This window comes from Rutidosis leptorrhynchoides, chromosome 3 (assembly GCF_046630445.1).
Source record: "Rutidosis leptorrhynchoides isolate AG116_Rl617_1_P2 chromosome 3, CSIRO_AGI_Rlap_v1, whole genome shotgun sequence".
Classification (NCBI taxonomy): Eukaryota; Viridiplantae; Streptophyta; class Magnoliopsida; order Asterales; family Asteraceae; genus Rutidosis; species Rutidosis leptorrhynchoides.
The window spans coordinates 585,446,091-585,459,463 of NC_092335.1; the positions used below are offsets into that span (position 1 = coordinate 585,446,091).

General features: G+C 30.9%; 1 protein-coding gene across 1 annotated transcript; it reads left to right on the forward strand.

Moving 5' to 3' along the window:
• The first annotated feature begins 395 nt into the window (after positions 1-395).
• LOC139902160 (uncharacterized) lies at positions 396-2,873 on the forward strand. Its single transcript, XM_071884812.1, has one exon. The coding sequence runs from the start codon at positions 396-398 to the stop codon at positions 2,871-2,873; it is 2,478 nt and encodes an 825-aa protein (XP_071740913.1).
• Positions 2,874-13,373: the final 10,500 nt, after the last annotated feature.

Genomic DNA, 13,373 nt, shown 5'->3' on the forward strand with positions numbered 1-13,373 from the left:
GGGACTGCTTTCTGTGTGTTTTGTCTCTTTTAGGATGTGGATGCGTATAACTTATTTACTAGTTACAAAAAATTTGGAACACATTTTCCCTTTACTCCTACAAATATGCGTTTAATACGACATATTTGGGGAGTTTAGGGGAAATGCTGCCAAATTTTTGCTAACTATTAAATTAGTTGTGCGCATCCATAGTTGAGACAAAACATTCAGAGAGTGGGTTAGGTTGCCTTCCATAGTTGGACCACCCGACTTTGATTATACATATATTAAGTGTTTTTAATTTTAAAGTTTTTTGCTGTTTTAAACTTGATTTAATTAGGGAATATCTATGACGATTGATAAGAGGTGGACTACTATACGACATACATTTAATCCTGACTTTATTAGTGGTCTTAATGCATTTATTGAGAGGTGTAAGAACAATTTGGATTCGCACGGTAAGTGTAGTTGCCCATGTAAAGATTGTGGTAATACGGTTTTTCTTAAACCTAAAAAAGATAAAAGCCCATATAACTAGATATGGGTTTGAACCCTCTTATACCATATGGCGGCATCACGGTGAACTACCACAACCACCCGAAGTACACAACACAACGGACCCTCTAAGAAATTTCTTGCACGATATTCAGTTGGAGGAAGTTCCTAACTTTGAGGAGGAAGGTCCGAAAGACGATGAGACTATGAATGACACGATTACAACTGCTCTTGAGGATTTAATTGACTCCACCCAAATCGAGCTATATCCCGGTAGCAAGTTGTCCTCATTAGAGTTTTTAGCCAAGTTAACACACATTAAGGTCTTGAACAAATGGACGAATACTTCATTCGACCAATTGTTAGAATTACTCATACAATCACATCCCCCAAATAACACGATTCCGAAATCATTTTACGAAACTAAGAAGTGGATGAGAAAGATCGGTTTAGGGTATCAAGCGATACATGCTTGTAAGAATGATTGTTGTTTGTTTTATAAAGAATACCAGGATTTGGAAAACTGTCCAATATGTAAAGAGAGTAGATGGAAAGATGAACGCACAATGGGGAAAAAAGTTCCTAATAAAGTTTTACGTTATTTTCCAATAACTCCAAGACTAAAACGTTTGTACAGTTCCAGATACACTGCAAAGGATATGACTTGGCATGCTACTGGGCGGTGCAATGAAGAGGGTAAGATGCGTCATCCGGTAGATGGTCGAGCTTGGAAAGAAATTGACAAAAGATATCCGGATTTTGCACGTGAACCCAGAAACGTTCGACTAGGGTTGGCTGCTGATGGTTTCAATCCATTCGGCAACATGAATAATCCTTACAGCATGTGGCCAGTCATATTGACAACGTACAATACGCCACCGTGGATATGTATGAAAGAAAGTTCTCTCATGTTGACTCTGTTAATTCCTGGTCCTAAATCACCTGGAAAAGATATTGATGTTTACTTGAGGCCTTTAGTTGATGAACTGAAGATTTTATGGTCCGAAGGGGTTGTTACACATGACTCAGTTACAAACACGTATTTTCAAATGAAAGCAATGCTTATTTGGACCATAAATGATTATCCTGCCCGTAGTAGTTTGTCCGGTTGGAGTGGCCAAGGCTATAAACCATGCCCTACATGTAACGAGGACACTCCTGCTATGCGTGTGAAAAACAAAATTGTTTTTTTCAGTCACAGACTGAACCTTGAATCGAATCACCCATACAGAGAAAGCTTAGAATTCAATGGTAAGGTTGATCATACCTCTAAACCTAGAAAGTTCAAAGTAGCTGATATCGAAAACCAACTTACAGATTTGTTGCCAGTTGGTAATCCCGGTAAAAATCATACAAATGTTGGTGAAAAAAGAAAACGTCCTCCTAATTGTCGTCACAACTGGACTAAAATTTCTATTTATCGGGAATTTGAGTATTGGAAATATCTTCCACTGCAACACAACTTGGATGTCATGCATATTGAAAAGAATGTGTTGGAGGCTATTTTGGGTACCTTATTAATGAATGACAAGTCCAAAGACACTCACAATGCACGAGTTGACTTGGAAAAATTGGGTATTCGAAAAGATTTGTGGCTCAAACCTAAAACCAATGGTAAAAAAGATGGGCAATTCTTCAAACCTCTTCCCAAATACTCTTTAAAACCCGAAGACAGGGTAAGTTTTTGTAAATTCATTAAAGAAGTAAAACTTCCAGATGGGTTTGGATCAAACTTCAGGCACAAAGTGAACAAGGATAATACCAACATTACGAACATGAAATCTCACGATTGTCATATCATGATGCAACGATTATTACCGGTCGGAGTTAACGCGTTTTTGGACGAAACCATTTCTACACCAATAATGCAGCTATGCGCATTCTTTAAGCAAATTTGTGCTCGAGAGTTAATGGTGGCAGACATGTTGAAAGCTCAAAAACAATTGATTAAACTGTTATGTACTCTCGAGTTAATTTACCCTCCCGCTTTTTTTGACATAATGATTCATTTGGTCATGCATTTACCGGAAGAAGCTATATATGGAGGGTCTGTTTACATGAGGTGGATGTATCCAATTGAGAGATACATGAAAAAACTAAAAAATTATGTTAGAAATAAAGCTAAGCCTGAAGGTTGTATAGCTGAGGGGTACGTTGCCGATGAAGCATTAACTGCATGTTCAATGTCTCTTGAAGGTATACACACGAGATTTAATCGTCCTGGCAGATATGCGGACGGGCCAATTAGGTCATGTGAGTTTCGTTTGTTCAACTCGTTATGTAAATTTATAAGTAAAGGTGTGTTCAAATCTCTGGCCCGGGATGTTCAGGATAAACTTCACTTGTATATACTCGACAATTGTTCTGGTATAATCTCTGGTCATGCATTTGATAGCTAGTGTTGTTAGGTCCCCAAAGTTCCTGAAACATTACGCGTGTTGGGCGGATGTGCCAAGTTCTTCAAAAGAATTAGTGTGGATTAATATCCGCGTAAGTTTAACTAAATAGTACTTATACATATACATATACATATACATATACATATACATACATATATACACGTGTATATATATACGTGTTATTTATATATATATATATATATATATATATATATATATATATATATATATATATATATATATATATATATATGTGTGTGTGTGTGTGTGTGTGTGTGTGTGTGTGTGTGTGTGTGTATATATATGTATATATATGCGTTTCTTATATACAATCTTCTAATATATCTATTATTATTTTTTCGTAGAATTTCTTTAAAATTGAAACTTGGCTACAATCGGAGAGATAACAAAAAGTCCGAGCTGCTATTAGCAAGATAGCGGGGGATAGATGGAAAAACGCAAAAAGTGAACAACAAGGTTATTACAAAGACCTTGTAAACGAATTTCCTAATGATATGAATTTTATTCGTTCCCACCCACCACCGGACGTTGAAGCCGAACTCTGGAATCCTTTTGTTGACTTGATGGTTAACGAAGAATACCAAAAGCGTTGTCAGCAAAATGCAAAAAACCGGTCTTGTGTCCAATACCACAGTTTGCATGGAAGCAAATCGATAATTAAACATTTGGTAAATTACTTAAACCTCCTTGTTTTTAATGTTTTATATAAATGATAAAATGTTAGAAAATATGTTATTTGATTTATATACATTTAAGTTATTTTTTGTGTGTTTGTAGAACGATAATAAGGTAAAGCACAGTCCGCAACCTTTCGGTCCTATCAAAAATTACAAGCTCTTGCACAAACCCAAGGACGGAACCACGTGGACTAACGCTTTCAAACCAAAACAGGATTACGTAAGTAATAAATTTTCATAGATTTTGGTGTACTACATATAAATATAAATATAAGTCAAATGGTATATATATATATATATATATATATATATATATATATATATATATATATATATATATATATATATAAAGTCCCGAAATGTGTATATATAAGTATATTAGTATACATACATATATATATATATATATATATATATATATATATATATATATATATATATATATATATATATATATATATATATATATATATATATATATATATATATATATATATATAATATTAATATTTGTTTAACCTTGTAGAAAGAAATGAAGCGATTGCTAAATGAACAACCGGGAAGAGACGAGACCGATATCATGGATGAAGTTTTGGGTGAGTGAACCGGACACCAACGCGGAGTGGGGCCAAAGTTACCAAAGTCAGCAAGTAATTCCGCATCTTCATCTTCTACCGGTCGGAGCCACCAACCACCAATGGAACCATACTACACGGCAAGTCAAATTGAACAAATCTTTCGTTTTAATAATCTTCAAGTCCCTCCCGATATTCAACCAAATTTTGGGTATCCTACCGGTACTTCCAATTCCAATACTCCGCGCCCGAGCCGTAACAATGATGATGATTTGTATGACGATCCATTTGCCGGTTTGTAATTTGTTTGGTGTGTTTGAAGACAAGTATGCTTTTGTTGGGTGTTTTTTCGGTTGTTGCAAGACAATTATGTTAAGTTTAGTTGATTTGTAAACGATATTATAGTTTTTCCGGATTTTAAAATGTATGGATAATTATTGTCGCGTTTGGATATTTTTTTTAATGTTATTGTGGTATTTTGTGAAAGTATAATCTTATTTATGTAGCAGGTTTGGATATTTGAAATGTGCCGTATCGAATACGGCTGGAAAAAGCAGAAACGAATTGGTCCCGAAACAGCAGGGGGCTTTCCGGACGACTTGTCGTCCAGGAAGAGTCGTCCGGGTTTTTTTTCCTTTTTTCTGTTATTAATAAATAATTAATAATAAATAATTAGTATTATTTCAATATTATATCTTTTGGGACGATTTGTCGTCCCGAAGTGTCGTCCGGAAAAAGCGTCCACGAAGGCAAGCGTTGAAAGTCAATGTGGGCCCCACCCCCCGTCCGGGAAGAAAAAAATTATGTCCGGAAAAACATTCCGGGACGAACTTTTCGGGACGACTCATTCCGGACGATATGTCGTCCGGGAAGACTTTCTGGGACGAAAAATCGTCCCCAAGAGTCGTCCGGGAAAAGCTTTTTTCCTGTAGTGAATCCGTGCAATATATAATTTTTCCAATAATTTCTTATACGCTTTACAAATTGTTTCCAAGCATATCAACAATCAAACAGTTTGTGACCTCCCTTTGGTTGATCACAAACCAAACACACGCGTACAACAACACTTATGATCACATATATACTGCGTGCATGATTATGATTATATAAACATCCACAAATTAACATCAAACCCAGTTTTTGTTTTATTCCATGAAATTATCTATGTAGCACCTTTTGGCTTTCCAAAAGGCACGTTGCATAAATTCGTAATAATTCTTGATCTTTATATCAGGTAACGGACCGGCGGTTGAACTCCGACGTAGAAGTCCTCCGATGAGTGGCCGAAGAAGGGGACGAAGAGGTTGAAAAACCGTGTTGATCTGACCGGAAAATATGAAAGTTTGACACTTGAAAGCGACCCGATTCACCGGTCGGTAACCGGACATAAGAAGCAGACGGCGACTCGTTGAGTGCTGCCCGGAGTAAATTTTGACCGGCGGTGTTCCTTTGTTGCATGATAGCCTTATAAACTAAGGGAATTAAACCTTCCATTTTTAGAGAGAAGAAAAATAGAAAAAAAATTAATGAGAGAATTTGTTAGGGTTTTTGGATTTGAGGTGGGGTATGTTTATAGGAGCATTATATGATGACGTGGCGTAATGGTGTTGGTCAGATGGTGTTTTACGTTTTGCCACGTGGCAATTTGATCGATGAAGACTTCGCCGGAGAAACCCACACGCAGAATTAGAAAACGATGTTCTTTTGTTTATAGAAAGCGATCGTTAAACTAACACCTAAAGCATTTTACCAAATCTTAATATTTTAATATTGTTTTCCATTGTTATGATGTTTATCCATTTAATTTTTATTATTTGATTTATTTTTTATTTTTGTTGACATCATGAGTGCCTATTAAATTACAGTAATTGTGATAAGGTTTTTAGACCGAGTCCTAAAACTTTTAATATTGCTACAAGCAAAGATTAAAGAACATATAGAATTGAAGGATATATTAAGATTAAGAATATATGTTAATTAAGTTACAATAATTTCATTTTATTGGTAGAGGCTAAGAAAGTAAGTAACATAGTTACATGATGAAGGTTGGAAATGAATTAAGTTAATTAATCGGGTTGGTATGAAACGATTGCTTCCAATACTTTGCATCATTAGGTTAGATATACAATATAATAATAATTAATTCTTAATAAAAAATATTATAACCAGGGAAGGTTTTTGTAATATAAACATGAAGATTGTGTTCTTGTATAAATTCTTTAAGAGTTGGTTAAATAGTCTAAAAATGTAATGTATGTTATCTAAAATTGTTAATTAAGGTACGGCTTTTTTAGATGTCCGAAAATGTTGTGTTTTTTTAATTTTTACCTAGAAAGTATGTTTTTTTTTTGTTTTTTTTTTTTTTTGTTTTTTTTTTTTTTTTTGAAAGGCTTACCTAGAAAGTATTACAATTTGAAATTATGTTAATTTGAGATAATATTGCTAGCTAGCAGTTATTTCATCGTCAAAGTAGATGTCAACCACATCATCATCATTTTTTTGACAACTATAAAAATTTGGGAGTGATATTTTTACTTGTATATTTGATAAAATACACATATATTATGCATTGTTGACTTATACTGTATAAATAGATAATGCATAATAAAAATGAATTTTTATCAATGAAACAAGTGATTCCCATAAAAATTACATTTTCTTCATTGGTCATTTTCCTATGTTATATTACCTTTTTTAGATCCTAGATCATTAAAAATTTCAACATTTTTAATTTTTATTGAAATCCCATATTTGAACTTACATTAAAACTTAGTGTGAATTTCAAGTTTAATTAATTGTGAATTAAGAATTCAATTGTGAATATTAATTACCCAAATCAAACTAATTCACCAATCGAACTCATAATTCATACTTAAATTCGAATCGTAATTCACACTTAAATCACACTCGTAATTCACACTTAAATCACACTCATAATTCATACTAACTTTCAATTTAAATTCAGTAATCGATTTTCAATCAAAACTAAAAATGCATGAAGTTTAATGATTTAAAAACCCAAAAAGATAACATAAAAATACCAAAAGTTGAAAAACTTGATACTTTTTTTAGCTAAAATTACCTCAATATAATTTCATACATTTTTAAATTGTAATACTTTTTGATAAAAAGTTGAAAAACATATTACGGAGTACCTTTTTAAACATTTAGAATAGTCATATTACCTTTATTAATAATTTAGATAACTTATGTATCATTTCAGGCCATTTGTTCCTAAGACTTCATATACGTGAATGTAATTCAAACATATAATATGCGTATTAGTTTATAGTGTATTTTAAAATGATTTTGTAGGTTATCAAAAATTGTATGTTACTCTATATATGTAAAATCTAGTTAGAAGATTATCCGGAAAATGTAAAATAATGTAAACATTTTTGTATTTGTGCAAAATATTATAAATATTAAATACTCCCTCCGTCTCACTTAAAGTGTCTACATTCCATTTTCAGACGTCTCATTGCAAGTGTCCGGTTTGTGTTTCAACCAATCAAAAGAAATTATTCTGGAAGAGAAGATTTCTGATTGATAGAGAATGAAGTTAGTGAGATTTCTGAAAACTTAGTACAAAAAGTAAGTGGACACTTGTAATGGGACGGAGGGAGTAATAAATAATATTAATTTAAAAATACAATTTTATTTTTTTATATTATTTATTCCATAAGTATTAAACGAATTTGGTGTTCACGGAAGAATATACGAATTTGAGTAACCTACAATTTTTTACAAATACTAGTAGCCTATCAAATTAAGTGGCCATTGGTCTAATGATATCGTAGTATCCTTTCAACCGTTAGATCATGATACAAGTCTCGGTAGTATATATTGATGATTAATGATGATGGTGTGTGCAGGGGCAGCTCAATAGGGGACCAAAGTGGACATTTGTTCAGGGCCCAATTTTTTTAGGGGCCCAAATATATTATGTCTTGAATAATAGTCCATATAATTTTGGACCTTTTTTTTTCCTCTCTTTTCAAGCATTTCAGCCCAGTTGCTGAAAGGAATAAGGGATATATGATATATCAGTGACCGATCGATCGCTTCCAATTTCTAAAATTTCAAATTTCATTCGACAAAAAAAAAAAGGGGTTCGTAAGTTGTCGCCTGAGACATGTAAATTCTTTTTGTTCTTCTTATCTTCTATGTTCTTTGACTCTTCTATCCATTATATATTTATATAAATTATACTCTGTAAATATAGAAATCGATGTATTGTGTTTGAATTAAATATTAGTTTATTACTCCGAATATTGTGTCACAGTAGTTTGTTTCATTGTTTGAATTGATTCACATATTGTATTTGAATTAAATATTACTCCGAAGTGGCGAAGTATTTGAATAATTGAATTAATATGTGTCGATTAGAGATTTAAAGTATCTGTATTGGACTTTAGAGTACCAATACTGAAAGGACCCGCTCATATACATTATAAACGATTCACAATAGTTGATTACATTGCGAGGTATTTGACCTCTATATGATACATTTTACAAACATTGCATTCGTTTTTAAAAGACAAACTTTCTTTACATCGAAAATTGACAGGCATGCATACCATTTCATAATATCCACTATCCAACTATAAATTGATTTAATAATAATCTTTGATGAACTCAATGATTCGAATGCAACGTTCTTCAAAATATGCTATGAAAGACTCCAAGTAATATCTTTAAAATGAGCAAATGCACAGCGGAAGATTTCTTTAACACCTGAGAATAAACATGCTTTAAAGTGTCAACCAAAAGGTTGGTGAGTTCATTAGTTTATCATAATCATTTATTTCTATCATTTTAATAGACCACAAGAATTTCATTTCCAGTTCTCATAAAGATACGTCCGATGCATAGAGACAAAAATAATCATTCATATGGTGAACACCTGGTAACCGACATTAACTAGATACATATAAGAATATCCCCTATCATTCCGGGATCTTCCTTCGGACTTGATATAAATTTCGAAGTACTAAAGCATTCGGTACTTTGGATGGGGTTTGTTAGGCCCAATAGATATATCTTTAGGATTCGCGTCAATTAGGGTGTCTGTTCCCTAATTCTTAGATTACCAGACTTTAATAAAAAGGGGCATATTCGATTTCGATAATTCAACCATAGAATATAGTTTCAATTACTTGTGTCTATTTCGTCAAACATTTATAAAAGCGCCAAACATTTATAAAAGCGCATGTATTCTCAGTCCCAAAAATATAAAGGGTAAAAAGGCAAATGAAACTCACCATACTGTATTTCGTAGTAAAAATACATATAACGTCATTGAACAAGTGCAAGGTTGGCCTCGGATTCACGAACCTAAATTAGTTATATATATTTATGTGTTGGTCAATATTTGTCTAACAAATTAGGTCAAGTCATAGTGTACCACAATCCTAATGCTCGAGACTAATATGCAAAAGTCAACAAAAGTAAATTTGACTCAAAATAATTTCCAAAAATCTATACATGATTAATATATAGTTTAAATATCGTCGTTTTATATTTTTAAATATTTTTAAAAGATTTATTAGAGTAAATAATATAATTTATTTATTAATAAATAAAATTTTATATTAAATTTATATAATAAAATATACTTTTATATATATTAAATAATAAAATTTATAGGGTTCATTTAATATCATAAAGATAATATGATAGGTATTATTAAAGTAAGTTATTACACGTAGTAAAATATGTTTGTATCACATATTTATTTGATAAAATTATATCTATAATGATAGTAAGTAAAAGTTGTATTATTTTGTAATAATAATTATTATTATAAAAATATCAATATTTATAATTACTAAGATGACATTATGATAAAACGATAATTCTAATTATGATAACTTTAATATTTACGATATTTTTTAATATTATCTTTAAAATAATAATTCTATTTAAAATAATAATAATAATGATATTTTATAGTAACAATGACATTTCTATTAAAATGATAATTTTTGTTAAAATGATAGTTTTAATACTAACGATACTTTTAATAACAATAATAGTAATGATAAAAATAATAAGAACGATAATTTTATCTAAATCAATATCTTATAATATTTTAATTTCATCATGATACTCTTACTCATTATTTCCTAATCGTTTCATTTAATAGCTTTTAATCGTCTTTTATATCGTGTTCATAATAATGATAATAATAGTAATCAAAATAATTAGGTGTTACAAATATTTGTTTTAATTACACTATTATTAATAATGATAGTTACTATAACATTATTAACGATAATACTAATAATTATCTTAATGATAATATAGTAATAGTAATAATAATAATAACAATAACAATAACCATTTTTAAATAATGATATATATATTAATAATGATAATAATAATAATAATTGGATAATAATAATAATACTAATTATAACTTTAACGATAATAACGATAGTAATAATAAAAAAAACAATTTTTAATGATAAATTCCTTTTATTGATAAAGATAATAATAATGATAATAATAAGATAAAACTAGAACGACGATAAAAACGACGATAATAATAATCATTTTTAATAAAAATATTGAAAATTCAATTGATTATAACTTCTAATCCGTTCATCGAAACCATTCGATATCTAAAGGAAAAGTTCTTAATTTTTCGCTAGCTTTCCAAGGACATGCATATCTTATACCTTATCTCAACCGCAAGTGTAACTAATTCAAGATTCAACCTAACCTGTCTAAGGGCAATATCAAAAGTACAAGCATGCATAATCCTAAATACTCAAGCACTAGTCAGGGATACACTATTAGTATGTAAAAGTTAAATTATGAGTACTCACGTATCAATATTGAGATTCAATATTGCAGGAAAGGTACGTAGACGCAACGGAAATGATAAACACTATATTGACCTCACGAGCATACCCATGAACCATACTCAATCACCTCCATAGCTATAACCCATAATTTCCTTAATCCTATCCTACTCGGAAAAAAATTTCGAAATCACTCGGACAGCACTCCGTCGTAATATTTTATGTATACTAATAATATCTTGAAATAATACGGAGTAAATATATATATGTAAACCGATTGAGAGAGTTTAGAGAAAAATATTTTCAAGTTTTTATGAAATAATGAAACCTATTGAATTCTATTTATAATAGATTTTTGAATTATTAAAGTGAATTATTAAAGTATGAATTATTAAAGTGAATTATTAAAGTGAATTATTAAAGTAAATTATTAAAGTATGAATTATTAAAGTGAATTATTAAAGTATGAATTATTAAAGTGAATTATTAAAGTATGAATTATTAAAGTGAATTATTAAGGTTAAAGTAAAGTAAAAATAAAGTAAAGGTAAAGTTTAAGTATAGTAAAAGTATAAAACTATGTACGTATAATACGCGTATAAATATATATAATATTAATTTAAATTGTTATATATTTAATAAAATAAAATATAAATATCGTTATCTTTATCATACTAGTTAAGTAATGAGTTGTCAAAAGTGGTTCTAGATATTTATAAAAGTTATATACGTTTTAATAATAAAGTTCTTTTTAAACTGAAAACGTTTTTGTACGTTTGAAACTAAATAGATCAATCGAGTCTTTATGAGATTCAATCTTCCACTATCCTTTGTCTAGTTCTCAATGATTGACAATTTGTTCTTATTTATAAATCACTTTACCATTTTTCGAATATTGTAAAAATGAAAAGATTTTTCAAATCAACGTGGGCCTTTCAACAGAGACTTGTAATCATAATTCAATATATCTGATAATTCAATCATTTGATCTTATCTTCTAATTCCATTGATAAACATTTTGAAACTGATACAATCATATAAATTATTTAATCTAATATTTTGTTTACGTTTCAAGTTATAATATATATACACATATACATATATAATCATATTTGTTTAATAGTTCGTGAATCGTTGGAACTTGGTTGAGGTTAAATGAATGTATGAGCATAGTTTAAAATTCTTGAAATTTAACTTAACAAATATTGCTTATCGTGTCGGAAACATATAAAGATTAAAGTTTAAATTTGGTTGGAAATTTACGGGTTGTTACAGTACCTACCCGTTAAAGAAATTTCGTCCCGAAATTTGAGTGGAAAGGTCGTGAATGATAATAAGTATGTTTTCGTGATGCATACGGGCTGAAAATTAGAGTTTTATCATCAGCGAATAATTTGGATAAACAATCCATTTATATAAAGAGTACAAATGAAGCTAACATAGAAGAGTGAAATGAGTAAGTGTAGATTCATCTTATCATTTGACGTAGATATGATTGATTCCCAGATTTCAAGGGATTTGAAGAAAATCTTCTTAATAAGATTTGACTCTCCGGTAATCAAGGGAATTAGGATCCGCTTTAAATGCGATCGTCCATTTTAATTGTTCTGTCGGAGATTTTCTTATAAATTCACCTCCTTCGTTTCCTTACAACTCATACCTTCTGTTGATGCATTTTATGCAAGTCCCTAGACATCTACCCACGTCCATTGCAGGTACAACAGTTTACAGGCCACCATGATTGCTCGTTATTATCCTATCTGTGTTTGTATGTGGTTACGGGAACTGCAGGAATGAGATTTAGATGTTTTACTATGTTAGACTTAGTCAGACGTACGAGTGAAGGCTCACTAGTACGGCTGACAGGCTCATACGCACTGTTGATGCTGAGCTAAGTCGCAATTACAAACTAAATGAGAAGACACGAGTGAGTGATTACCCGTAAGGCTGATGAAGCCAACTCGTACGTGTGATGAATGAATCGTATGGGTGAGTCAACAGCAGGGGTATATAAAGTCTTATGTTCTTCATTTTAGGTTAAGCCTCTAACTTGTTACACACACTCAGATCTAGTGAGCTCCTCCGATTCTCTCTCAGTCCAAATCACCCAGGTGGTGAATAATAGCTCTAGGTGTTGATCTAATCACACTTGATTTAGTTGTGGTTTGACTAAATTAATCAAAAAAAAAAGTTAACCTATTCACTAGAGGGTTTGATTCACTTATTCCGCCATTGTGTGAGTTAAATCTATTGATTTCTAAGTTCCTAGTCATGTTTCATCACCTTCTATTCTTTCCCCCTCAACTCATATTTTAAAGTATTCATCAATATGCTCCATCCAGTTCTGATTCTCGATATACTTCTAACTTTCATATCGGTCATTCTTCTTTTTCATCTACCGCCGGAAGAATCTATTTA